Raw genomic sequence first — 27,448 nt, 5'->3', positions numbered from 1 at the left:
TTTTTTACCGGGGCCAGTGAAAATTTTGGCAGGACAAGTAAATACATGAACCACTGGCCCGACCGAGCCAGTATAAAAAAATATTTGCGTTGAGCCCTGAGTCTTAAATTGCATGGATATATTTGTAGCAATAGCCAACAATACATTGTATGGGTCAAAATTAGCAAGTATGCCAAAAACCTAGGATATTAAGTAAAGATTATGTTCCATTAAGATATTTTGTAAATGTCCTACTGTAAATATCTCACAATTTAAGTTTTTTGGAGTGGATGCAGTTTCTAAAAGCTTCATTTGGACTTTAAAGGCGATTTTCATAATATTTAAATTTTTTCGCACCCTCAGACTCTAAATAATTGTATCTCAGCAAAATATAATGCCCTATCCTAACAAACCATACATCAATGAAAAGCTTATTTATTCAAATTTTAGATGATGGTAATAAATAAATCTCAATATCAAAAAAATTAACCCAGGGTAGGTTTAGGGGTGGGTTTTACACATGTACACAGTACATTTATCCTACCCATATAGTAATTATAGACAACTGATGCAAAGTGGGACCATAACACAGTTTTCAAACTGGGAGCCATGGCACCCTTAGGGGCCCTGAGATGGTGCCAGGGGGACCCCAGTATAATCACATTTTATAAAATACATTAATTTATCATAAATTTTGTGTATTTAAACCCCAGAAAAATAAGGCTACTGACCAACAGCACTACATTGTATAATTTATTATGTTTTGTTTCATTCAAATTTTAAGTTTTGTAATATTTGTCATACATTCTTTGGGGGGGGCATGAAAGGATGCACCATACACAAGGGGGGGGGGCCGCACACTGAAAAGTTGGAGAACCATTGCCAAAGGACACAATTGTCTTAGCATTGTTATGTATGACAATAATACATAACAAATATGACAATAATAATATTTTTTTACCAGGATTTAGCTTATTTTCCATTGGTGCATTAAAATAATAAAAGCAAAGGCTCATAGCATTAAAGTCCAGTAATGTTTCATTACGACACAAAAGCACGACCACCCTAAGAAAAATGAGTTTTGAATAACATTAATAAAACCAGCAGTTATCCAAAGCCTTTTTTGGTTATAAACGAAACCAATTGCCTATTAGAAGCTTTTTGACCGAGATAAAACTATTAAACCACCCTACATTAGTTAATGGTTGACAAAAACAAGGCCAGTTCACGCAGAGGTGATATCCTAAAAGCGCACATTCATCTCTATCATATTATTGCCTTTACATTGTTCAGTGTACACATTATTGTAGCTAAAGCAGTATGAACACACAGCTGATCGGCTCGTGTTGTTTGTGATGCCCTGTTTACAAAAAGCCACCGTGACATCCCAACATAATTCTCTCAGAAAACTGCATATATAGACGATTATTTTATTATGTACAATGAATGAACACACCGAAAGGTGACAGATTTAAGGAAGCCATTGCTTCATCGTCCGATACGCAACGTAAACGTCACGTCGCAACAACACGCACATCTGTATTTTATACATCTGTGCACTTTATACATATGTGTATTTTACACTTGCCTGTTCGCCGAGGTCGATGGCTATGTTGGTGATAGCCAGAGGCACCAGGAATCGGATGAGAGGCCAGTAGTGCGTGAGCGTCGGGAATTTCACCATGTTTTCTTCGGGAGGAGAGCGGCACCATCAGCTGCTGCTGCGCGGAGCGAAAGGGATGCGAGGCCGGTCACAGCCTGTCGTGTTGTGAGCGCTTTTTAACAGAAATCCGACGAGATCAGGTCCGTCCCTGCCCTCCTACACAACAACAGCATCATAAACAATGATCCCGTGCATGGGAACATAGGGGCGCCAGAAATTTCTGCTGACCGCTTCTCCATTGTTTATCCATCAGTGGTGACGAGGAAGAGAAACGCGTATGATCGGTCGCGTACGTGAATTACTAGATGTGACGGAGCGGCTGAGTCAGATACGAGGAACCGGAGGCCTTGCCGTTATTCTGCTGGAGATTATGATGGCCACTCGGTTAACTGTACTTCAATCATCCTTCCTCAACAGCACGTGGGGGACGTTTGGTGCATACTGGCCACGCCTCTTTTGTTACGTCACCAGAAAGAAATCTCCGGGACACAAAAAACACAACTGTAAAACAATCAGGTATTTACGGTTGGTAATAAAAAGACTGCCAGTGACGTCTGAACAAAAAAAAAAAGTAATATTATATTGCCGCCTCTGCTCCATCTTACGCCATTTTACGTCACGTAAAATATCAGTAATTAACAATAAGTTGCAAAAATATGTGGAAAATTTTAGATTTATTAGCTGATGTATTAGCTGAAATGGTCACACTCAAGTATGAAATAGGGGCATAAAACCTGTGTTCTCCAGCAGGTGGCGCTGCAGAGCGCGCGAATATTTCACCTAAAAAATTTTGTTTAATTTTAAGGGAATATTTACCCACCCACAAAAAAATTTGTGGGGGCAAACTCAAAATCAACCTTCAACTGTATGTTTTTTTTAGCTTTTCAGTTTATGGGGACACTCTCTGTGTCCCCATAAACCACCTTTATAGCATAATAAACATGTCATTATACACTCATGTCCTCGTAAACCACATAGACCAACCCACACACACACACACACACACACACACACACACACACACACACACACACACACACACACACACACACACACACACACACACACACACACACACACGGTCTTCCAGCCTGACCAGCTAAGTCCAGCTTAAAAAGTGACCAAAACACAGCTTGACCAGCTTGCTACACCAGCAATACCAGCTAAAACTAAGCTGGGAGACCAGCTAAAACGGCTTACATGTCTTAGCTGGATTTTTCAGTAGGACATCAATGTAAAATTCCATCATTGTAAATTATTATCCGTCATTTCATGTTTTAATGATCCGTTTTGAACTTACAAGATGAGCATGCAAGTTCAAATGTGTTACTTTTATATATTTGTGAAGAGAACACGATCTGACACGCACGCACACACGCATTGTATACCTAAGATTACAGCAGCATTCATGCATTTCCCCTATACTCATAATATAATTAATGCAAACCATAACATGTTATAACATGGTTCATGTTGCACATTTTTGAACAGCACTGAACAAGTTTGAACGCGTTTTTCCTCTTGCTTTGACATTCCAGAAAAAGTTCAGTGAACAGTTAATGTGAGTTATTGTCAGCTGCATCATACAATGTATGAACTATCAAGCTGTGTCTGTTTCTAATTTTTTGTCCACCCTGTTTAAAATGCACTTGACAATAATAAAGAGCTTAAAAAAGTCACACTTTAACTATAATATGCAAAGTATTTATTAACTTTGTTATTCTTTTTTTCCATACCAGCCAGATGTGCAGGCATAAAACAATTGCACAATTTTTTGTTAAGAAACGTTTCATTTCATTCTTAGATTTGAAATGACAGAACATGAAATTAAATAATTTTTTAAAACGAAAACAAGAAAAATCCAGCAAATGCCATTTGGAAAACATTGCAACTCCTGAGATCTGTCTTTACAGCTGTGTGGTTTTGACTGATTGTCCATCTGATGGTTGTTTCCATTTTGGCCTACCATGCTCATCAAATCTGGAGGACCTTTTGGGCACAAGTGCATTGTAGTGTCTGTCATCCTCTGTAAGCAAACACAGAGTAGGCCATTCCTCTCTGTGGTCATTGGGGTAGTATGTGATGAACTCCTCTGTGTCATATTTGTACAGCCGATAAACTTCGATCGTGTGTTGTAGGGAATGACCTAAAAGGCACATCTCCACCTTAAAATTATCAAAAAAAAGGTTCGTTCAGTAAAGCATAACATGCTTCAACAATTTAAACCACAACCAAAAAGCATATTTTTTTTTATAGATATTAACATTAAAATCAGCATTCCAACCTGTTCCAGCCCACCACTGAAGCCTACGTGTCTGACGTGGTTGGTGAGGAGAGATTTGGGGCCTTTGGAAGAGTCACGAGCAAAGAGAAGCCAGCAGAACTCTGGTACATCAGAGCCCTTCATCATATCTGAATGCAGCTGAATGGCAGTCCTCAGCATCAAAAACTTCAGAGCTTCCAGAAGTTCATATTCCTCATCGTGACCTTTAAACACCTGCTGGCAAAAGCGTTCCCTCTCCTGGGGACTTTTACACTGGACAGCCTCCTGCCACTAGAGACAATATTACATGAAATGTAAAATTGTATGTTCATATTAAAATATGATTATAATTTCTATGATAAGAAATTTATATTTTCTGGCAATAACTAAAATAAAATGTATATAAAAAAAACTATAATTTTAAAATGTAAGTCTTGACTTGAAACAAATAATAGAAACAAATAAGCCAGTATAGATATGAATTCCTTCAATACCGTTTTAAAAGCATCTCATGGTAAGTAAGACCTCAAGAAGATGCTTGATAAAGAATACAAATTTACCAATTCTAGACAAAGGGTGGCCATATTAAAGATGCTAAATGAAACCGCTTTCATTATTTAGTAGGGCTGTCACAATTATGAAATTTGGCTGACGGTTAATTGTCTAATAAATTGTGACTTAATTGTTTTTTTATTGCTTTGACATTTAATTTTCATACTTTTTTAGTTCATAAAATAATTTTAACAAGTTGTAATTATTTAAATTAAATATATTAAAATAAATTTGCAAGGTTTACCTGGCAGTAAATATTAATACACATAACACATATTTAAAAGTAGTTATTTAAAGGAACAGTATGTAAGAAATTTATATCAATTAATCATTAAATGGCCCTGAAATGTCACTAGACATTAAGAAATCCTTTTCATTTAAAATACTTATATCACTGACAACAGCAGTCCGGCCAGGATATTGTCATTTAAAAAGTGGAGTTGCAGCCCTCAACTGATGTTTATGTTGTCGTTTGGTATATTGGCCACCAGCTGTGTGATTGCAGTACCAGTTTTAGCCACACGTTTTGTGATTGCAATACCAGTTTTGGCCACAATCCTACATACTGTTCCTTTAATGAAAATATATTTTAAAAACTGAAAATTCTTCATAAGAAATAAACACAATAAAGTGTCTGAAAAAATAACTGAAAATAAAAATGTAATCAAAATAAACTTGCCGATCATACTAAGGTACTGGTCTGTAGTGGCTGCTCAATTTCTTACAGATCCTAAAGAATAGCATCCTTCACTTCCTTAAATCTGGAATTGCTGTTTTGGAAATGTATGTTTTACCTGGCAGTTCATTATCAAAGTTTGGCAGCATTTCCACTGTATTGAATGGTTATGCAATGTATCGCATTGCACTGTTAGTTAAGAAGCGCCATCTGATACTGTCTCGTCTATACAGGCGCTGCAGCTCCCCCTTGTGTTATTAGAGAGAAGTGCAATCATTGCGGTGATCTGAAATCATTGCGATGTGGTCAAACAATCGCGATAAGACGATTATTTAATCATTGTGACAGCCCTATTGTGACAGCCCTATTATTTTGGGTTTTAAAGGGAAAATTCTGTCACCGTCCGTGGGCACCATTCAATTCCATAGTAGGAAAAAAGAATCCTATGGAAGTGAATGGGGCTCACGATAGGTTAAGGACATTCCTCAAAATATCTTGACTGCCCTCTCTTACACACAATAAAACAAGTTACCCTTTTCTGTAGCAGCTCCAAACAATGTTGCAATAGTTCCACTTTGTTCTTCTTGCTTTCTAATGGAAATTGCCATTCCCTAATTAAATCCACATCAGACTCCAGTTGCATTGGCCACTACGACAGAGGACATTAATAATGCACCCAACATTTATAATAAAATTACATGTCCATATTAATGACAAAAATCATGATTTTCAACTATATAAGACAATTAATACAGAAAATATTATATTGTTCTGGCATGTAACATCTTGTGATCCATGACAATGAGTACCAAATTGTTCAAATAATTAAAAATATAACCATCTGAATGAGCCTGCAATAATATAAGCACCCCTTAATTACCTCAGTTATGTCTGGTTCTTGTAAGCAGACAGGAAGTTGCTTAGACTGGCTGAGCACCTGGAAGAGCGTTGCCCTCAATGCACAGTAGTTATCACCTCTTACAGTGCATAGATTGAACTTATCGGCTATAGCATCATATCCCTAAAAAATGCATAGGCCTTTATTTTTCCACAAATAAAACAACATCACATAGTGTGTGAGAGAAACGCATCCCTAGATGCTTACCATTCGTATAAGACGACTTTTTGAGGTGTTGCCTTTCCACTCTCTCTCGCTGTAAGTTTGAAGATCAATGGGAGGTGAAACACTGCTCTGGCTATCGGCAACGGCTACAGAGGAGACTAAAGACAACAATAGCATAACAGACAAAGCAATTTAGTGATACATTAGGGAGGAACCTATCCAACACTACTGTATATTGCGTTTCCCATAAAACACAGCACTACCTGACTTTGGTAGGTGCTTTTCCAGCAGTTCCTTTTCTAATTCCTCTTCTCCTCTGTACAGGTCCAACTCACTGCGAAATAATAAGACATTGGTTATGTGAAACTCACTACAAGCGGAGCTGATGTGAAAAAGTTATGCTGTTCTGTGTGACTATTTTATTTGTCTTTAAGGCAAATAAAACATAGAGGTTGACAAGAGTACCCCTTATCATCTTCATCAGCTGATGTGCTCATCAGATGTTGCTGGGATGGCTCATTGTCAACATTACATTCATGCATAGTGAGGTTGAGCTCAGAGCTCCCGTCATCTTTTTTAGCTGCCTGGTCCTTCACGTCGACATTCTGACCTTGTGTGCCCCGAGAAGATCTAACAGAGGACACCAACCATGTTATACAAAATAAAATGACATGTGCACACACACACACACATACAATGAATACTTACAGGAAAAACTTTAGTATACTTAAGTTTTACTATAATAAACGGTAGTACTGTATTATAGTAATTACTACACTACAACATATTAGTGTATATTAGTAAATATTACTATTTACAATATGTTAGTATTAATTAACTTTAGTAAATACTATATCATACTTTAATATTTACTAGGTAAATATTATCTAGGTGTTTTACTGGAGTTTACTATAGTAAATACTGTACCAAAGTATACTTCTGTTTTTTTATTTCTTTTTTATGTGGGTAAATAAACTAATTAATTTGAGCTCTGGTCATACCCGTGATCCTTTCTGGCTTTTTTGCAATGACTCTGGAGAGCAGAATCACAACCAGAATTTACTTTTTTGTTCATGTTTTTGATTAGTCCAGTTTGGATATTTTGCACTCATGACGCGCGTGCAGAGACGCCCAACCTGCATGCCTGCATGACGGGCTGATGTAAAGGGGAAGAAACATGCATTTACTACCGAGTATAAAGCTTTGATGTAATAATTTACCTGAAACAGACGATGCCAGAAGAAGTAACAAGCAGAATCACTTCCGCATACTGTCACATCCTAATATTTCATCGAGCATAAGTTTAAACTGATAACAAAACGGTAACCACATCTAGATAAAAGCAGTAAATCGTGCAAGGAGTTTATATACATGTTATTTATATTACCTGTTTTTACTGGCCTTCTGAACACTCACTACAAAGTATATCAAATTACCGTCATGAACACCTACACACACATACTTCCTGTTAACCGAGGAATTGTGGGAAATGTAGTTTTCTGAAACGCAACCGCTTAACTTTACTATAGTTAACTTGTTTCCCTCAAAGAAATACAACGACTCAACGTTACATTGATATATTCGTTATACTATATATATTCGTTGCGCAACATTTTTTTTTTTTTTTCGTTTTTTTAAGGCTTGCGAAATCAACGGGTTTTATAAAGGGTATTAAAGTTTAGTATTAGTATTATTAGTATTACTATTGTTTTTGTGTTAATAGTATGAGCATTTAAGGTTTCTTCGATCAAGTAGTTGCGTGTGTTTTGATTTTAAAATAATCCGACCAAAATAGGCCCAAATAGCATTCATCCTGAGCAGTACAGCTCATGTAAGTTGTTTTCCGTCCACTAGATGGCAGCATTTACTTGCAACGTTCTACCAGTTACTACATGCTACTGCTATGATATGTATTAAAGCTCAGTTTTAATCTGACATTTAATGTTTTTTATAAACTAAGCGTTTATACCAGATATGGACAAAGTACTTTTATCCGGCCCGCAAAGCAGTTTATGTATTAATGTATTAAAAATTGCGTTTTTTAGTTAGGATTTTGGTCCAGAATTGGTAACTTGACGCAATACAATCACAGTCAAGTAGATGTCGCTAGTGTGCAGTGCGGTTGTATTCACTGTCTGCTGCTGCAGGGACAAAAATGAAAGAAAATGAGGATGCAAGCACGGCAACAAAACAGAAATGAAATCTCTAAAATGTCACGTGTTTAACACAGAATGGACAGCAAAATACTTCACCAGTATCAAACATAACTGCGGTGCGTGATTTGCCTAAAAGTACTTCCTTTTTATAAACCAAAACCAGCTGTTTTTTAAAGCTTGCCCTCCCCTGATGCTGGATCAACTTTATATCAGTCTCAAAAGTATTTGGTACGCAGCATAATAACTAAAATGAAGTACATTGATTTTGTGTATGGCTCAGTTGTGTGTACTGTGTCTTTAAATGCCGCTCCTCCCCCTCTGCTTTCCTCTGCTCTCGAGGTGCTGAAACGTCGCCTCTCTCGTTTCAGCGCAAGCAACTATGGCTGAAATAAAGACGGGCATATTTGCCAAAAACGTCCAAAAAAGGATCAGTCGTGCGCAAGAAAAGGTATGAATCTAAAAATTGTACAAATTTGATGGTTAGAAGACGTTTAATGAAAACAGTTTGGTGCCTAGAGGAAGCTGTCAACGGGGATCCTCCGTGTAGGAGATATACGCGTGTGATTTAACCTAAAATGTTGATTTTGTTTCTTTATTCTTTCTTCGGATTTTGCATTTTCGCTCTCCATCTTTATTTAACAAGCATCTGCGTCAAAAATGCGTTCGGTTGTTGGTGCTCGTTGGTAGACTGCAATCTTACCCAGCACTGCCATTTAAAAGCGCATATAATAAAGATGCTCCATGATAGTAGTGCCACTCAAAACCGCATCGCAAGATATTGTAGTACTTTATGGTCTTAACTGTTGAATACGATCAAAGCGCTTTATCTACTTTAATCTTCTTCTGATTTAAAATGTGTCAAGGATAAGAGACACATTACAGTTTGCCATTCTGCTGCCATTCATTCCTTGTCATATTGGATCTGAGTATCACATGTTTTGTTCTTCATCGCCTTTCTTTGCATTTCTTGCATAATTTACCTCAGGTATTGGTAGAAAGTGTCATTTTCCTGCAAGGTCAGAAGAAGGGGAAGTGGGGGATGCCCTCGTCTTTGCGGTATGAATACTAGCAGGGGGAGATTTCCGAGTAGCCACGAGATCAGTAAAGGCCTGCTGCGTGTAGAGAGACGTGTCACGATGTCTTCCTATTTCAAACGTGATATTTATAAATAGAATAGGAAGTGCATTTTGATCCCGATTGTCATGTTTGACAATATCTGCCAACGCCTTTGTATTTATTAGGATGTGATGGTGGCATTACTGATGAGTTGCTTGCGCAGTTTATTTTTTGAATGTGAAATGTCTGTCAGCTGGTAAACCAAAGGTGCCTGTTAAACACAGAGCAGTAATGGTTTTCCCACCCCTAGCCGAGCTGCTGTAAGAGGATTGTTTTTCTTTTAATATCCACAGTTAACTCACATACTCAGGGCCAGCAGTATTGACATTGAAAGTACAAAACATCATTTGTGTTTCAAATTCTCTGTTACGTTTGTCACATTTTATGAGGAGGATGATTTTCTCTAATATAGATAAAGCTATAGCCACTTACCAAAATAATGCAATATTTGATGTCATTTTTATTACAGTATCCTACGTCTAGTGTATACACAACAATTGCAATGTTTGTATGTATCAACCTTTGATGAAAACCTAAAAGTGCTTTTTGTTGGTAAAATATGTACAAACCCAACCGCTGAGTTTAAATTAACCCAGAAAATGTCCATATTTTGAACCAATGAACCTCACATAGGTTACTTCAATCTTAACAGTTGGGTTAGTCTGTATTTCACCCAACCATAAGTTGTTGGAACAAACCATTTTCTTTTCAAATAAAATAGCCTATGAATATTCAAATACTATATATTTTGGCTTCATACATGCTTTAATTTAGGAATGTGCACTCTGCTGCTCACAATATCTATGCAACATGATTCCTTAGATGAGTACGTTTATAAGCAGGTATACAGTTTACTCCCTATGGAAAGAATCCGGCCAAGGGGCAGATAACATGATAAGGAGTGTAAGAGATCCTTTAATCCAAGTCCTGTAAGGACAAAATACCTCAGAATGAACAGAGATCACTCATAATCCTATTGCTTTCTGTCACATGAAGACTGTGGCATTGCAGTGTTGTGACAATATGCAGTCTTTGTTGCAGCATTTAAAAAGAATTGGATGCTGCATTGTGTCTTAATGTTTTTTATATATTTTGTGCATATTCTTGTCTGCATCGCAATAAAGTGGATGCATGATCGATTTGTTTGAATATTTATCTAACAACACTCCAAAGATGGTTTTTTAACATGAAGTAGAATGTGATACCTATGTGAATGAGACAGAGTGAATGATGTAGTGTCTGTTTTTGAGGCCAAAGTTGTGTTAATATTTCATAGGCTGGCTGCTTCTTTTGTATAGTGTTTCCAGGCTGGGCATTGCGTCTTTACAGTAGATTTGTCCAATTTGCCCTTTTCAAGATATTTAGATAGCTATAGTACAGCAGTATATTTCAATATAAGCAAATGTCAAATAATAAATAGTACACTGTCATGTACAATTTAAATACAGATCTGTATACATTTGGTACCTCTGATGTACTAATATGAGGTCTTTAGGTGCATAGGTGTTCTTCCCCAGTGACAGCCAGGGATATTTCTTTAGCTTTTCCCTCAGCAGTGTATACAGACTGCTGTAAAACTGTAAAAGGATTTTATCAAATAATGCTATATGTGCCTTTATTATTTATCTTATTAGAGCAAACATCATTCAGAAACATTTCTTTTAAAGTTTTAACAATGTCTTTTATAATCACTTGCCTTTGGTGACATCATGTTCTGATGTGTATTGTGATAGCACTAACTATATTGATCCATATCAAAGCCTTTATCAATGAACATGTGTGAGTGAGTTTGTTACAAAGGAAAACAGATGGCTAGTCATTATCACCCAGCAGCATAGTGAAGCCTTTGTATGTGACCTTATTCATATACCCAGGGGACCACATTGGTGGTTTTCGGACCTAGCCTCACGCAACATACTCGTGCAGCACGCTTTTACACGTGGTGTGAGGTACAGTAACAGTCACTAAAGGCTTTTGCTTTTGATTTACATGAAAATGTATGTGATTATGTAAAATAATAAAACAGGGTTATCAGTATATGAATTTTACCTTAAAGGAATATCTCATTCATTCCTCTAATAATTTTGATATTTCTGTTATCATTTACGCACCCTTTCCTATCATTTATTTTTTGTGTGAAACACAAAGTAAATGAGGTCTGGGGATATTAAGCTCTATACAAATTACCATAAAAATCATCCAAAATACTTAGCATATAGCTTTGCATTAGTAAAAAAACTGAATTTATAATGTACTTATGCAACTATTTTGTTGAATCTGATTTGATTATATAACCTATTATTGCACTGCAAAAAAATGACTTTCTTATGTAGTATTTTATCTTGTTTTTAGTACAAATATCTAAAATGTCTTAAATCAAGATGTATTTTCTTGATAAGCAAAATTATCTAAGAAAATAAGTCTAGTTTTTAGACAAAAATATAAAATGTAAGTGAATTTGTGCCTAAAACAAGCAAAAAGTAAACGTATTTCAAGAATTTTTTTCTCACCCCATTGGCAGATATTTTTGCTTGTTTTAAGGACAAATTCACTTAAATTATATATATTTTTTGTGTAAAAATAGAGTTATTTTAAGGGATGCACCGATAGGATTTTTTTGGGCCAATACCGATACCGATTTAAACAGACAACTTCTGTCCGATACCGATATTAAACACTTGTATACAATACTATACAGTTGGTCTATTAGCTAGTTTATTTCTGCATCAAATTATTTTTACTGAACATGGATTGGATCTAATTAACATTCAACTGACCAACATAATAAGAGGGGCACAAATTAAGCTAAAACAAATATAATAAGACAACATGTTACTTGACAACCTTCAAAGGTGGTTTTTGCTATTCAGCATTTATTTTATTAACAACATTAACTCATTTTTTACATATAATGGATTTCTTTATGCAGTTAATTAATAAACAATCGGTATCGGCCTTTCTCGTGCTATTGCCGATATGCCAATGGTTTCAAATTCATAAAAAAATCGGCCGATAAATATCGGCGGCCGATACATCGGTGCATCACTAGTTATTTTCTCACTTGTAATTTTGCTCATCAAGAAAATGCATCTTAATTTAAGAATTTTTAAATATTTGTACTGAAAACAAGACAAAAGTACTAAATAAAAGAGTCATTTTTTGCAGTGGGTGAGGTTGATTCTAAAACAAGCTAATTGTTATTAACACATAAAGCAAAGTTGTATTGAAGTTGTTTGCTTTGTAGCCTGTATGAAAAGACATACTACTGATACAACATCTGGGCCGATTGTAGAGATAGAAATTTCCAGAGTTATGTTGATAAAGCACTATGTGTTTGTTTGCCAAACCAAAGCACCAATTGCCTTTGTAATACGCCATAAAGACTTCTATTATATTCAGTGCATGTATTCAGTCATTATGTAGATTGTGGTTCTCTGTAGAACTGCTTTATTGAATCAAAGAGTAGTTGCAGTTTTGTTGCATTTTTACATTTATGCATTTGGCCCGGTCAACAGGAAGCATTCGATATTCAGAAGAATGTTAATGTTAAATGCTTCAGTCACTATTTAAATGTATTGAATGGAAACGTGAGGTTGAGTAAATGCTGGCAGAATTTTCATTTAATTTCTTGTCATCAAATGCTGCAGCTGAGTAACAGATGACAACCATTTTTATGTGTTAGTCATTGTGGGTAGGTCATGTGATGTCCTCTTTTGGCTAAGAAACCTGACATACTAGAAATCCTAATTTATGTCCGTTCCTCCTCCCCCGCTCCTGCTCAGCTTTTGTTTTATTCTGGACCATCCAGAGGGAGTCCTGTCCTCTTCGTCATGATCCGAAGTTGTTTGTGGATTTCCTCAAGGAAGAATAGTGAGAACGTTGCATCGTCTGGTTAAGCTATGCTTTAGATAGACATTTGTAATATTTTATAAGATATGACAGATTATGTGTTGTGCTCAACAACATCGGTTTTATTATACAATACCTGTGTTTCTAAAAGCAGCAAGTGGCTTTTGCTTATTCAAATATTATTTAGTATTTCTGTATAAACCATATCACCTCAGGGTAATATACACTATACCTCAGGTAAGCAAACATGTAAGGGTCCAACCCAGTATCACAAAATTATGTACCTATAGTCACGTAAATTTGTGAGTCTTTTGCATGACACTAACACGGTTTTCCGCCTTTTTGCGTGAACATGTCACAAATTTCTGTTTATGTGTCACTGTCACGTATTTGTTACTCAACTGTTTTGTCCTATTTTCAAACCATTTGCGCTTCGCTTTAGGGATAGATTTGGTGTTTACGTTAGGATGTCACTTTAAGTATTGGATTATACCATTTTTCATGAATTTTTTTTATATTTTATGATTTTTAAACCATTGTCGCCTGGAATTAGGTTTAGAGTTGGGTTTGGGTAAGGATGTCATTTAATGTAAATCTAACCCTAAATTAAAGCGACAATGTAGGAGAAAACAGTTGAGTAACAAATAAATGACAGTGACACGTAAACAGAAATGAGTGTCAGTGTCACGCAAAAGACTCACAAATTTATGTGACTATAGGTACTTAATTTTGTGATACTGGGTTGAAGGGGCAGATAACACTAGCCTGGTCCAACCAGACTCTCGTACATTCATTTCATTTGTACAGAGAGTCTGGCCACGCTCCATTGCAAAGCGTTACTTCCGTTAAGGAGGGTCCATTGTTGAAGTTTAAAACTATTGGATATGCCCAGAGTCACTCAGGATCTGCCAAAGCCAATCGCTAACATGTGGTCGTGACGTATATCATGCACCGAAACCGTCCCGGAAACAACAAGTCAGAATAATCAGACAAATAAAAGTTAGCAAACCTGGTTCTTGCTTCGGCTTTAACTTCTGTATATTCGGCAGTTTTGCAACAACGGACCGAATAGCTTTTCTCACGTCTTTCTCCGCTGCCATTACTGAACTACAACTCAAACTGACGCACGACCTCAACGTCATCGTTCTTAGCCACCCCCATCTGTTCGCTGATTGGTCCTGCAGATTTTTGCAGGAGAAAACGAAACTCTATAGAGCCATCCCAGACGTACTGCTGAAGTGAAATGAAAAATAAGCGGAAGCACGAAGGAGGGCGGAGCCAGGCTAAGATAACACCTGTGTGCTTTCATTTTATATGTTGATTGTTTTATATCAGTTAAACGCTGATCATTTTTTAAATAACCTCCAGTCAGTTCAACCTGCAATGCTCACTTAATACTTTACGAAATGTAACTACTTTTGCTCTGCTTTCAGGTTCTGCAGAAGTTGGGAAAGGCAGATGAGACAAAAGATGAACAGTTTGAGCAGTGTGTGCAGAACTTCAAAAGACAGGAGGTAAGATAAGACTTCTGGTTTTGAATGGGTAATGGCTCATTGGCTGAATCCTGTGCTGCATTATTTTCCCACCTGCAGCAGAGAACCACAATGTTCTTCACGAGCATAGATTTGCCAATATATTCTTATTGTTTTAATATAAAAGATCAGTATTGCTGAGAAAATGTCTATTCACAAATTTTTGGAAGATTGCTATGTACATATGGGATGAAATCTCTTTTGCCACGTGCATAATTTTACTTAAGTGTCGTCACTACAAAGATTTAATGCCATAATACTAAAAGGCACTGCTGTGGTGTTCGGCATAGATACGATTTTCCATAATCAGTGCATTAATGTAGCACAATCTTATGACAGTTTTACATTTACATTGTAAATTCATTTGACATGTATAGCAACAATAGACCTAGAGTATATGGAGGAAACTAACATGGTCAGAAAAATAGACCTCAATAGGCTTTGATGGACGATAGTAGTGAGAGAAATCTCAGAGAGTGTGTTTTTACTGAGGAAAAACAGCAGTCTAATCCCACCACACACCATCCTCACTAATCCCTATTAGTCTTCTTTATGTGTGGGTACGCCAGTGCACCACTGCTTTCAGAAAACTATTCTCAATATTTCTCTTTAATTGGTTATTTAATAATAATATTAATAATAATAATAAAACTTCCCCCTAATTTATTTTCCTGTAATTTCTTCTTCATTTATGGGTTCCTTTAAACTGGTGTGCAGTCTTAATGCTATAGTTTGTACATTCTGTAGTCTCCAAGGGTTGGTTTGGTCGCCACGGTGTACGTGCAGAATGAATTGGTCCAATATCACATATGCTGAGTCAGAGTCAATCACTGCATTACAGCTGGAGTGTGTATACCAGGTGCTGCCAAAACCAAAACCATAAAACATATGCTGCCAATCTGAGTCATCCACTGCTTATAAAACAACCCATGGAGCCACATCAGAAGTGTCAAGATAATACACATCAGTGCATCCCTATTAATCATAATGACAACAATTAGTTGTGTCCACAAAATACACTGCAAGATTGTGCTAACTATACTCGCATTGGTGAGCATTAAAGTATCTTAACCAGTGAAAAAGCACAGTGCTATGAGGGTGATTATATAATTACAGGCACATTTGGTGCCAAGAGTCATGTATTTTTTAAATGGTTATATTTTAATTAATTTAATTTAATTAAAAACACCAAATATACTTGCAAATAAACTGAAAAAGAGTAGGATTTACTTGGAATCTTCCTGATTTAATCATGTAAAATTTCTACTTTTCTTTACATATTTATTATTATATACCACATTACGTTGAGCAAGTAAGAAGAGACTGGTTTCAGTACTGGCATAAGCACAGTTAATGATCATTAAGTGAATTAATACACATCATGATATTCAATGTGTCACCTAAACACTAGCAGCACTCTTTTGAATGATGATAAAACTCCAAGAAGAAACTCTTTTAAATATTTTAAAGATAATTTAACATTTAACACGAACAAGTCTTTCTTAAAACACATAAAATAGTGTTTGATTTCAAATTTTACTCTTTATATGGCGTCCCATGCAAAGCATAACTTACCACTGCCTAGTCAGTTATGTCTACTTATGCCACTTCTTTCTTGAACTCGGAAAGACTGCATGCGCATCTATTATCTGGGTTAGTAAGTATCTTTTACTTGAATTTGTCAAGTGATTTCGAAGACAAAACACAAAGTTAATATTACTTGAGCAGTTTCATTTAAATTTACAAATGTATTTGAGCACAAATAATAAAAAAGAAACTGTAAGTCATTGAAATAAACGTTACATTTGGAAGTATAAATACAAAATACTATTTGTTTGTAAAACATAGTTATTTATAAATTCAAAAAAATATTTTTTACAGTTTTACAGTAATTACCCTTGTGCTGATACATAAAAAGTTGTTTGCCAAAACACCTGTAGTATTCCAGACATAAGTTCTGATGTATTTTTATGCAAAGTTAGTATTTTGGACTGTGCTGTCGCATTTTTGACTAAAGAAAATAGAGATGCATTGTGTAACTTCATTCAGGGGAGTAAGGTTTTCATTTGTGCATTTGAAATCTCTTATCTGCTCCTTGCTGTCGCAAAATGAAATGATCTCCATCTGGAAAGCTCACTGTGATGGTGCCCTGCACATATTTTATAGCTGTGTGTGTTTTCAATGTGATGCCATTTCAGCACCATGGACAGCAATTGTTTTCTTTTGCTTGAAGATTTGTTTTATGATATAAACAGTGAGAGAAAATTTTCTCTGAACTTAAAGTGAAGTATTAACCGTTACACAACTTTATAACGGGGTTTTACTATGATCATTACATTTACATTTTGGCATTTAGCTGAAGCTTTAATCCAAGCCACTTACCACAAAGAGAAAATCTTTGATGATTCACTTCTACAAATGTATACATTTACTAACATTCTATAAAGAAAGTCTGGTGTCGATAAATAATGAAATTGAATGTAATGTCATTGTGTGATTTTATACCTGGTGTGATAAATAATACAATAAATATTTGTTGTGTTCTGATTCATAGTCTGAAGGTGTGAGGCTACAGAGGGAGATGAAGGCTTACATAGCAGCTGTGAAAGGTAAACTACTGTAAAAAAAAAACCTCACACACATGCACAGGTTTAGTAAGTATTAAACAAACTTGTTGTTTTGTTATTATTGCAGCGATGCAGCAAGCTTCTATGAACCTGACAGAGTCATTACATGAAGTATATGAGCCTGAATGGTATGGCAAGGATGACGTCATGACCATCGGAAAGGTACACAAAATTATAGCTACTATATTTATTCATTATGATTGAAAAGCTATATTAAGTTAGTTACTCCTAGTCTGCAGGGGAAAATATATATTAAATAGTGGTGACAACAAAGGTCATGAGTACTGTTGAGGATCTGCACGTGTAGCTGCTGAAGGATCAGGGCAGGGTGTTGAATACTCATGTGCTGTTTTTATATGTTTAATATACTGTTTAGGAAGTGAGTGACAATTAAACACTTGACATCTAGTAACCATTGATGGGTGTCATGCTCATCTAAATACAGATCAATTAAAAATATTATTAAAAACATCAGAATATTCCTGTCCCAAAATAGAGACGTGTTGATCAAGCATGAGGTCTTGGCAATACTTAAACACTACACCTGGGGCATTTGTACTTTTAGGGTTGGTTTTCCGGACAGAGATTAGCTTAAATCAGGACTAGGCCTTAGTTTAATTAGGAAATATAACTAGTTTTAACAAACATGCCTAAATAAAAACATAACTTGTGTGCATTTTGAGGCAAAACAAAGGACACTGATGTATTTAAAGGTATGTCAGTGTAAGTTATTTTCAGTTTGGACAGCTCTTACATTTATTTTAGTCTAGGACTAGTCTAATCCCTGTCCGGGAAACCACCCCTTAAAGTCTAAAATAATATCACTTTAGTGTATCCAAATTGCTGTACAATTAGGGTTCTTTTATGCAGCCTATGTACCATATCATATACAACTTATGATAACACTTTACAATAAGATTGTATTTTTTAACATATTCGTTCTAATTCGACCATATTACACCTCTTCTGTCCAATACAGAATTGAGTTTAAAATCCTTCTACTTCTTTACAAAGCTTGGAACAATTTAGCACCGCTATATATTACAAACTTACTTTACCCATATACTGTACCCCAAAGAGGCAACTACGTTTAGAGGAAAAAGCTATTCTTCAAATTCCTCGCACTAGATAAAAGGAAACAGAGTTTAAAACATGTTTAAAAAATCACCTTTTTAATTTGGCTTTTATTAGGGGAGAGCAGGGTAAGTTGTCAGTTATGAACAGTGTGACAACTTACCCCGCTATCCCCTAATTGATTTTATCTTGATATTGTTTTATTCAAACAAGATGTTATTTAAATTTGTTATTACCTCTATTCATATATTTTTATGCTATTTTGTTTTATGTGTCTTGATGCCATTGCCCGGCACTTTGGTTGACTTCCAGGTGTTATTAAAATGAACAGAACTTGAACTTGAAATGCACAATGAACTAACACGAACAATTGTATTGGCATAAACAAAACTATATTGCTCATTATGAGTTAATGTTAGCTAAAGCATTTGTTAATGTTAATAAATATAACCTTATTGTAAAGTGTTACCAAAATAAATATGATATGCTTTGATACGGTGCGGTTGCTAATAACAGCAGAGTGAAAATGCTCTTCTCATATAAATGACATTTCACTGTGATTGTGATGTCATTAAAATGATTTTTCATCAAAATATCACATCTTATCTTTTTCTATCAACTGCACACAGAGATTGTCGTTTGTGGGTTAGTGCTATAAATAGTGAATGATGACATACTGTATGTCATGAGAGTGCAGGGCTGTGACTCAACATAATCATTTATCCAAAGATGTCACTCATATATTTTTCACAAATGTTTTGTTTACTCACACTTCTCTTAAGCAAAATGAACTCAGCTTTCTGATGCTGATTTGCTGAGCTTTATCTTTGAATGAACAATAGCATAATTATGTTTTAATTTAACTCCGGCTGAATCATAAAAGGATGAGTTTAGTCATGGATTTATGTCGCAGGAGTTACAGCATCACATTTATGCAAATTCACTATTGTGCTATTGATCTTCCAATGCAGCGCTGTAATGTTCGGTTGATCTCTGCTCTGTTCTTTCTGTAGAACTGTGATGCGCTATGGGAGGACTTTCATGAGAAGCTTGTCGACTCTACACTAAACGCACTGGAAATGTACCTGACACAGTTTCCAGATCTTAAGGTGCCCATTTCATTATATTGTGTACATCCCATGAATGAACTTTAAGTTTGGAAAGGGTGGATTGTTTTCATTTCCTTCTCATCGGTCATATTATTTATAGTGCTGTAAATAAATAGCTGTATTTCTGGCTGAATGGTAACCATAGTAACCGCAAGTGTTTTCCTTTCCCATTTAGACGCGGGTAGCAAAGAGAAGCAGAAAGTTAATTGACTATGACAGTGCGAGGCACCATCTTGAGACCCTGCAGGCTACTACAGTGCGGAGCGAGAAGAAGATAGCTAAAGTACACGATTCTTCTCAGCTTGAATGTGTTTGAATTGCATTTCATTTTTAAAATATATCTTGATTGCAATATACAGTATGCAGACCTTGTAAATAAGGTATGCTGTGATTTGAGATGTAGCTTTAATGTATATGTCTGTGCACTTAGGCAGAGGAGGATTTGAAAAAGGCCCAAAGGGTTTTTGATGATCTGAACGTTGGTCTGCAGGATGAGCTGCCTACACTCTGGGACAGGTGAGATACTTTTTGTCTGACTTACATATAATAAAATATGTGTTGAAGAGTTATTATTTTATTAGCTAGACTTTAAATAAAATAAAGAATCATCTAATTTGGTTAGCCTACATTTGGGTTAGGCAGACGGAGTGCTTTTTTTCTGGTTTACTGTTTTTTTACTTAAAGGGATAGTTCAGCAAAAAAATCTAAATTCTGTCATTGTTTGCTCACCTTCAACTTTTTACAGTCCTGTATAACTTTTTTTGCTATGCTGAAAACAATGGAAGATATTTGTAATCAAGCTGTTAGCAGGAGCACCACTGACTTCCATAGTAGGAAAAAATACTAATACTAAGTCAATGGTGCCCAAAAACTGATTGGTTACAGAAATTGCTCAAAATATCTTCCTTTATGTTTAGCAAAACAAAGAAAGTTTTACAGTTACATCATGTAACAACATGATGACACAATTTTCAGTTTTGTGTGAACAATCCCTTTATATTCTTGTTCACAGTATTTGTTTGCATATCTATATTATTCTTTCTATTTTTGCCAATTTCCATGTAAGATGGAATAGTATAAATGGTTTAATATGATTTATCAAACTAAATGTCTCGTTTTTACCTTCCAAATTTGATTGCATTGTTGACACTCTGCATGCATGGATTAAAATCCTATAAAATCCTTGTTTGTTTGTTCCACAATGTGTTTTCTTTACCGCTTGCAACAATGCAAAACTTGTGAACAGAATTCCAAGCCGAGATCAATAATTAGCCGTCAATGTCTTACATAACTTAAGCTTGTTGTATCATGCCGAGTGTAATGTGCTTTCGGCTTTAGCCAATGAATATTGATTTTAGCAAAGGTCTTCACATTTGCATCCCAGTATTTTATCCATTGGTAACACAGCATGGTAGTTGTGAACACTCATGTCATCGCTACAGCACACAAAAGAGGTGAGGTGTTTTATTTTATTAACACTTTCAAGGGAAATTGAACTAAACTCAAGCAAAACTTACTGTGGATGCAATAGCAGAGTATAGAAATTAATCTGCATGTATAGATTGGACATGGATACATGGAGTGTAGTATGGGTTGGAGGGTGGTGTTTGATTTGTTGCATCACTGAATCTGAAGTGGTTTGTGTAGGATCCGGACAATATTCTCATTCATGATAATAACAGGTTTGATGTGATATACTGCATGTGGTAGGCTGTCAAAACTAAATTGCTGGAAATTACACATGAGTGAGCAATGTAATGGGCCGAGAGTCTGTGTTTACTGTATCACATAAAAACGATTATGTTGTAAGTGTACAGCATATCGTCTCTAGCATTACCTAAGAGTTTATTTACAGCACCAGTGCTTTTCTGTAGTAACCGTTTATGTAATAATTTATGTGTAGACGGAGAAATATTTGCTGTGTTGCGCAATACTGTGTAGTAGTATAGACTCAGTGTCTTTAATCGAATCCACATCCTTGCATTGTTAACGTCTTGCTGAGCTACAGGCCAATGCAGTAACACAAGAAATGTGTACGTAGAATCGGCTTGTGGTTATATGTTTTGGGGAATATGCTGTGGTAAGCAGTATGTTTTATTGAGCTAAGTGAAGTCTTTATGCTTACGGGAGAAGCAGTCTGGTTACATAATCTATCCAAACGACAGCTTCCTCTCTCTGCCAGGCATGCAGCCACGCTCCTTTCATTTAAACATACAAAGACAGATGAACAAGATATAACCTTATTTTACTTCAGGTTTGTATTATAAAAGAATGTAACATCTATGTATTGACTATTCCAGGTCTTAAACCAAGAAGATACAGGGATGTAACCAGCACAGACACATCCCCACCCTCAATGCCAGATTCAGATTAGTGCTCAGATGATTACATGTTGACCTCAGAATATTGTGGTGCTGATATGATTTTTTGATAGGATTCACTTGTGCTGCTAAATTATTGTTTGGTTTGTTTTAGGGCTTAACATTTGCATCTTTACACACCTGCAGTGCAATTTTCATATTTTGTGGATATTCCTACTCTCAGTTTTTTCCTCTAGATGCTTTATTAATTCACTGCACACTTGTTGAAGGCTAAAGTCTAATCTGTATTCGTCTCGCTCTCTCTTTGCAGTCGGGTTGGGTTCTATGTAAGCACCTTCAAGAACGTCTCAGGCCTGGAAGCCAGATTCCATAAGGAGATCTCTTTTGTGAGTCTATTTCATTTTATAAAGCTTATAAAAAAAACCTCCAAAACATGATGTTGATTGTACTACTTTGCATTTAAAATCTAAACACATTTTTAAATGCTACACATTTTTTTCTTGAATTTGTTAATGGCTACAGGAAAAAACAGGCAACACACTATAAAGTCTTGCTGTGAAATCAACCACACCAGCACTTATATATATTGTGAGAACAGTGCCTGCTGCATAAGAGTTTTAAAGATGAATTATTAATGGTGATTTGTCATACGTTTTGTTAGATTATGAGCTTTGTTTTTAAAGCAGGCAACCTGTGACTCTCATGCATCATCTGAATCTTAATTTTCCGAGTCCAGCTGATCGATTCTGCCACAGCAATATCTTATGATGGATGGACATCTTTGTATTTGTATGCATTTTCTAAATCACAGAGGAGACACTTATGAGCCTCTGAGAGATATTTATGGGGCCATTTAACTATTTGGCAATGCAGTGCATCTGCTGCAATTCTCATCTGAATGCACAATTGTTGAAGAGAAACTTTTTTCTTTACAAAATATCACTGCCGGCTTTTTAACCAGTGACAAATAACTCTTGTGAATTTTTTGTGTGGGATGAATATTGATCGTGATGCTGCTCAAAAAATATATGCACGTATATGCTATACGGCAGCTGTTAGGAAATGCTTGGTTATTTATGCTGGTAAGATTCCTATATATTTTAGTACAGGTCATAATTATAAACATACCAAGCTGCGGTTTATGCAGGTAAAAATGAAAACATTTATTTTGTTGTTTAAAGTAACATTGCAGTCTAACATATTGCGCTCGACATGTGGAGTCCCACAAGGCTCAATTCTTGCACCGCTTCTGTTTAATTTGTATATGCTCCCAGTTGGTCAAATAATGAAAAAGAACCGAATTTGCTTACCACAGTTATGCAGATGACACTTAGATATACTAAGCCTGTCACCCAATGACTACAGCCCTATTGACTCCCTACGTCAGTGCATTGATGAAATTAACAGTTAGATGCGTCAAAACTTCCTCCAGTTAAACAAAGACAGAATTGAAGTCATTCTATTTGGAAATAACTCTCAAGGTTAACACATATCTTGACTCTAAGGGTCTAAAGACCCAAAAAAGGTCACAAATCTTGGTGTCTGACCTTAATTTTAGTAGTCATGTGAAAGCAATAAGCAAATCAGCTTACTAGCATCTCAGAAATATAGCCAAAATTAGATGTTTGTCTCATGAAATGTGCTATACAAATAAACTTTTTTAAAGCCATTCATGGTGCAACTTTGTGCCTGTTCGGATCAAGTCGATCTTTGGACAATTTATCTGCCCCTCAATCAATTTATATGTTCACACATATAAATGTATTATTAGACAGCATGTGCCCATCAGTGGGCGTCAGTGCATTGCTAAATGCTTTAATAGCCAGAAGGGCAATGCAGTTTAGCTCAAAACAGTTTTTAGTTATTTGGATTATCAGCTGAGAGGCAAAATATGCCGTGCTACAGATACATGCATTGTTTTCAAGTACAGAAAGCCATCTGCATGCAAAAGTGTTGATACTGTAGGAATGTTTGCCTTGAGAATACTACAGTAATTGCAAATAAAAAAGAAACATATTAAATTCTCCCAACATGAATTCTTGTTGCCACTGGCTCTGATGTGATCGGTGCACACTGCTGTAGGCTATGATGTGATTGCAAAAGCAAAGAGCAGATTAGTTTCCCTTCGTGATTATTGTTGATCATCTAGAAATTTGAGCATCACATATCTGTAATGGTGATTATACTGGTGGCAGTTATGATGTACATTCTGTTAACATCAGTGAGTGCTTTGCAAGTTTATGCTTATAAAAGACATCAGAATAATCTTAGCTTAATAGTATATAGCACCACAGTAACTGAATGCAATGTTACACAGCAGCCAGAGGCATTATTTTTTTCCTTCTAATTCTAATTTTCTATTTGTTTTGGATTCAGCTCTGTCACAAGCTGTATGAAGTGATGAATAAACTCGCTGAGCAGCACTCTGATAAAATGTTCACCATTCAAGGCGCACCCAGGTAAGTCAAGGTCTTAATTTCACCGCACTATATTCATATTCACAGATGAAATAAAAGTCTAGCTGGTACAGATATGGATACATTTAGTATCAATATTGGTGCTTTTCCATTGCATAGTACCCCACGGTTTGGGTCGGGTCAGCTTACTTTTGGGGGCTTTTTCACTGGGTGCAGCACGTAGTACCCGATCCTTTTTTTAGTACGACCTCGGTCAGGTTCCAAGCGACCCGAGCTGATACCAAACGTGACGCGAAAACACTGTAGATCACTGATTGTCTGTGAGAATCGTCACTACCAGCGTCATCGCTATAATATAAAAGATTAGCTTTACCTTCATGCTAGCTTGCGCTGTCTCAAGCAAACATGTTGTCATCTGTGCTGTGCTATAAGTGAAAACATCCACATGTTGAGAATCAGGAACACCATACAAGTTTTTATCCAGACTTGCAGTTTGTGGTGGCACATTTGCGACGTGCACGTCCGCATATATGCTTAAATACAACATAAATGAGGCTCGGCAGAGCGTGTCAACTGACGCCACGGGTGTTTAGTGGTAGTGATAAACACAATGTGCAAACATCTATTTGTGGTCAATTTTAAATTTGTGGCGGACTGAGAAATAAATGAATGTATGGGAATCTACAATGATGATCTCACTTGTATGATGTCACAGCATTAGGCAGCGCAAATATAACAACACGCCTATAATCCCTCCCCCTCCCAAGTGTTACTAAACTTGATGGAAAAGCTAACCAAGCCAAAATGAGGGGAGCTGACCCGACCGGACCCAAATCAAACCGTGGGGTACTATGCAATGGAAAAGCGCCATATGTACCTTTGGTACTAATATGACCTCTTTAGGCGCAAATGTGTACTTTTAAAGGGGAACGGCCCCAGTGTCAGCTATAGGGGTCATTTTTTGACAGATTTTTTTTATTTATTACTTACAATAAAGATGTTGACAAGACAACATATTAGAAACATGCAATAGTCATAATTTTGTCAAGATTTAAAGATCAAGCATTCATGTGGTTTGGTTCTGTTTGTGTCTTGTGGTTACAGAATGAAACGGTAAGCATAGACTATTGTAGTATTTGTAGACAGAGTACACTTCCTTTAAAGCAGTGGTTCTCAAACTTTTCGCCCCTTTGGAGGGGGCATCCCTTCGCTGCCCCCCAAAGAAATTAATGGCATAAAACAATCTTAAACTTAGAATTTGGATTAAACAAAACATATTAAATGATACAATGTAGTGCTGTTGGTAAGTTGCCTTATTGTCTGAGGTTTTATTACACAATATGTATTAGGGATCGACCGATATGGATCTTTCAGTGCCGATGCCGATACCGATTTTTGTTTCATCAGCCTTAGCCGATGACCAATACAGGCTGCCAATATTTGGAGCCGATACTGCTTTTGCTCACTCAATTTACATCATAAAAATGACACAGTGATGATGCCAAATGTTATAAGTCTCAATTTTAAAAAATTAACATTTATAGAACTTAAAAAACTTAAGTCACATGACCTGCAATCGCTTGCGGCTTCCAGCACTTTGTCTGTAAATAATGCCGAAAAAAAAAAACGGCGAACACGGCAGCCACATATCGGCCGATGCCGATACACATAAAATTTGCCAATATCGGCCCAATATATCGACTAATATGTATGATGGATTAATGCATTTTATAAAATGTCCTAAAACTGAAGCCCCCCTGGCACCATCTTGCGCCCCCAGTTTGAGAACCACTGCTTTTAAGGTTTATTTCCTCTAAGTGCATTTCCTTGGAGAAAGAACACTTAAAAGTAAAAATCCTTTGTAAATAGAAAAATGTGATTTGTTGTGCAGATGACTAAACTAGGACAGTGATGTATACTCGATGGTAGGTGCTGATATCTCGATTATAGCCAATAATGAGCTGTTATGTGCATTTTTGGCTTTAATCTTACAAAAAGAACATATTCAGAATAAAAGACAATGTGCTGAATGTTTACTAAATAGTTGTGGTGATGTCAATGTTTTGTGTTGACAGTGACTCTGGACCACTGCGATTAGCCAGGACTCCCACCCCTCCTGACGATGACAGTTCAGACAGCAGCCCAGCTGCCAGCCCCAACCACACACTGAGGCCCACATCCCCTGGCCCACCTCGACCCAAATCACCTTCACAAGTAGGGCCCGAAATACACCAGATATTTGTAAGAAATGTCCTGACCTAATCACCAATTTGAACCGTCTCCATTCGACAACCCGACGATCTGCATGCTTCATTTATATCTGTGAAGTGAACTGAACTAGTACTGATAGTAGTCTGTGAAGAATCACGGACTGCATTGTCATCATTTTTCATCAACATATTGTTTGTCATTCAGGTATAGTGATGATGTACACTGAAACTCTTTGACTCTTTGACTCTTAGTTTGTATGTAAGATTTAAGAACACACATCACAGAGCATATATTTATATATCTATATCAGTAGCAGCTAAAGAGGTCACATACTGTAGGCTTATCGTATTTGTGAAATGTGAAGTGTTGCATTGATGTTGTTGTCAATGATAGTTTTCCAGTATTTATTAATTTCGCTATATGTCTATATTTGTTATGATCAGCTCAAGATGGGACCTCCAAAACCTCCTCCTCCAAAAGTTACTCCAACCAGAGAGCTACACCAGGAGCAGATAATCGACCTTTTCGATGGAGGCTTTCCTGAGATCAGCGTTACATCACCACAGGTGAATCAAATTAATTTGAGCTGTAATTTTACAGTGATATGTACAATTGAGGTTAAAAAGAAAGAGCTTATTGCTTATTTTAAAGAGACCACAAGAAACATAAACTGCAAAAACATCAAGAAAGTGCAAGGTTTTTGGGATCAACCATTCATTAGTGCTATGCATGTTTTTTATTTGGGAATGACATATCCAGAAAGTTGTTTCCATATTTAATCACATAATTAGATAAATAATTACATAATTAGTAGTAAGTCTGTTTTTGTTCCTGTTTTAG

The 27,448-nt window shown here is 36.3% G+C and overlaps 3 protein-coding genes across 11 annotated transcripts in view; 1 reads left to right on the top strand and 2 right to left on the bottom strand.

Annotated features, from left to right (window-relative positions):
- The window catches only part of ankhb (ANKH inorganic pyrophosphate transport regulator b), a 33,300-nt gene extending 30,936 nt beyond the window's left edge, over positions 1-2,364 (bottom strand). The window contains exon 1 of one of the 2 annotated variants that reach the window (XM_065276528.2): positions 1,568-2,364. In XM_065276528.2, coding sequence (XP_065132600.1) covers positions 1,568-1,663 — 96 coding nt within the window. In that variant the 5' untranslated portion in view covers positions 1,664-2,364. The remainder of the gene's footprint in view (positions 1-1,567) is intronic. The other variant, XM_065276527.2, reaches the window with a different exon arrangement.
- Positions 2,365-3,330: 966 nt separating this feature from the next.
- otulinb (OTU deubiquitinase with linear linkage specificity b) lies at positions 3,331-7,669 on the bottom strand. 2 transcript variants are annotated; one of them, XM_065276525.1, is made up of 9 exons: positions 7,584-7,669; positions 7,198-7,352; positions 6,662-6,826; positions 6,460-6,530; positions 6,239-6,354; positions 6,014-6,154; positions 5,666-5,782; positions 3,927-4,196; positions 3,331-3,807 (listed from the first exon to the last, which is right to left on the bottom strand). In XM_065276525.1, exons 2-9 carry the CDS (start codon positions 7,269-7,271, stop codon positions 3,550-3,552), a joined length of 1,212 nt encoding a protein of 403 aa, XP_065132597.1. In that variant the 5' UTR covers positions 7,272-7,352; positions 7,584-7,669; the 3' UTR covers positions 3,331-3,549. The 2 variants fall into 2 exon arrangements, with proteins under 2 accessions (XP_065132597.1, XP_065132598.1); XM_065276526.2 differs by lacking the exon at positions 7,198-7,352 and adding an exon at positions 7,417-7,476 and having other exon boundaries at positions 7,584-7,639.
- Positions 7,670-8,662: 993 nt separating this feature from the next.
- The window catches only part of amph (amphiphysin), a 31,696-nt gene continuing 12,910 nt past the window's right edge, over positions 8,663-27,448 (top strand). For 4 of the 7 annotated variants that reach the window (XM_065276520.1, XM_065276522.1, XM_065276518.1 and 1 more), the window contains exons 1-11: positions 8,663-8,800; positions 14,751-14,831; positions 17,404-17,458; positions 17,544-17,638; positions 19,564-19,659; positions 19,835-19,942; positions 20,090-20,175; positions 22,291-22,366; positions 24,357-24,439; positions 26,473-26,638; positions 27,052-27,174. In XM_065276520.1, coding sequence (XP_065132592.1) covers positions 8,732-8,800; positions 14,751-14,831; positions 17,404-17,458; positions 17,544-17,638; positions 19,564-19,659; positions 19,835-19,942; positions 20,090-20,175; positions 22,291-22,366; positions 24,357-24,439; positions 26,473-26,638; positions 27,052-27,174 — 1,038 coding nt within the window. In that variant the 5' untranslated portion in view covers positions 8,663-8,731. The remainder of the gene's footprint in view (positions 8,801-14,750; positions 14,832-17,403; positions 17,459-17,543; positions 17,639-19,563; positions 19,660-19,834; positions 19,943-20,089; positions 20,176-22,290; positions 22,367-24,356; positions 24,440-26,472; positions 26,639-27,051; positions 27,175-27,448) is intronic. The other 3 variants (XM_065276524.1, XM_065276523.1, XM_065276519.1) reach the window with 1 other exon arrangement.

The sequence above is a fragment of the Paramisgurnus dabryanus genome, chromosome 6 (assembly GCF_030506205.2).
Source record: "Paramisgurnus dabryanus chromosome 6, PD_genome_1.1, whole genome shotgun sequence".
Taxonomy (NCBI): domain Eukaryota; kingdom Metazoa; phylum Chordata; class Actinopteri; order Cypriniformes; family Cobitidae; genus Paramisgurnus; species Paramisgurnus dabryanus.
This window is presented reverse-complemented; position numbering and strand designations above follow the sequence as displayed.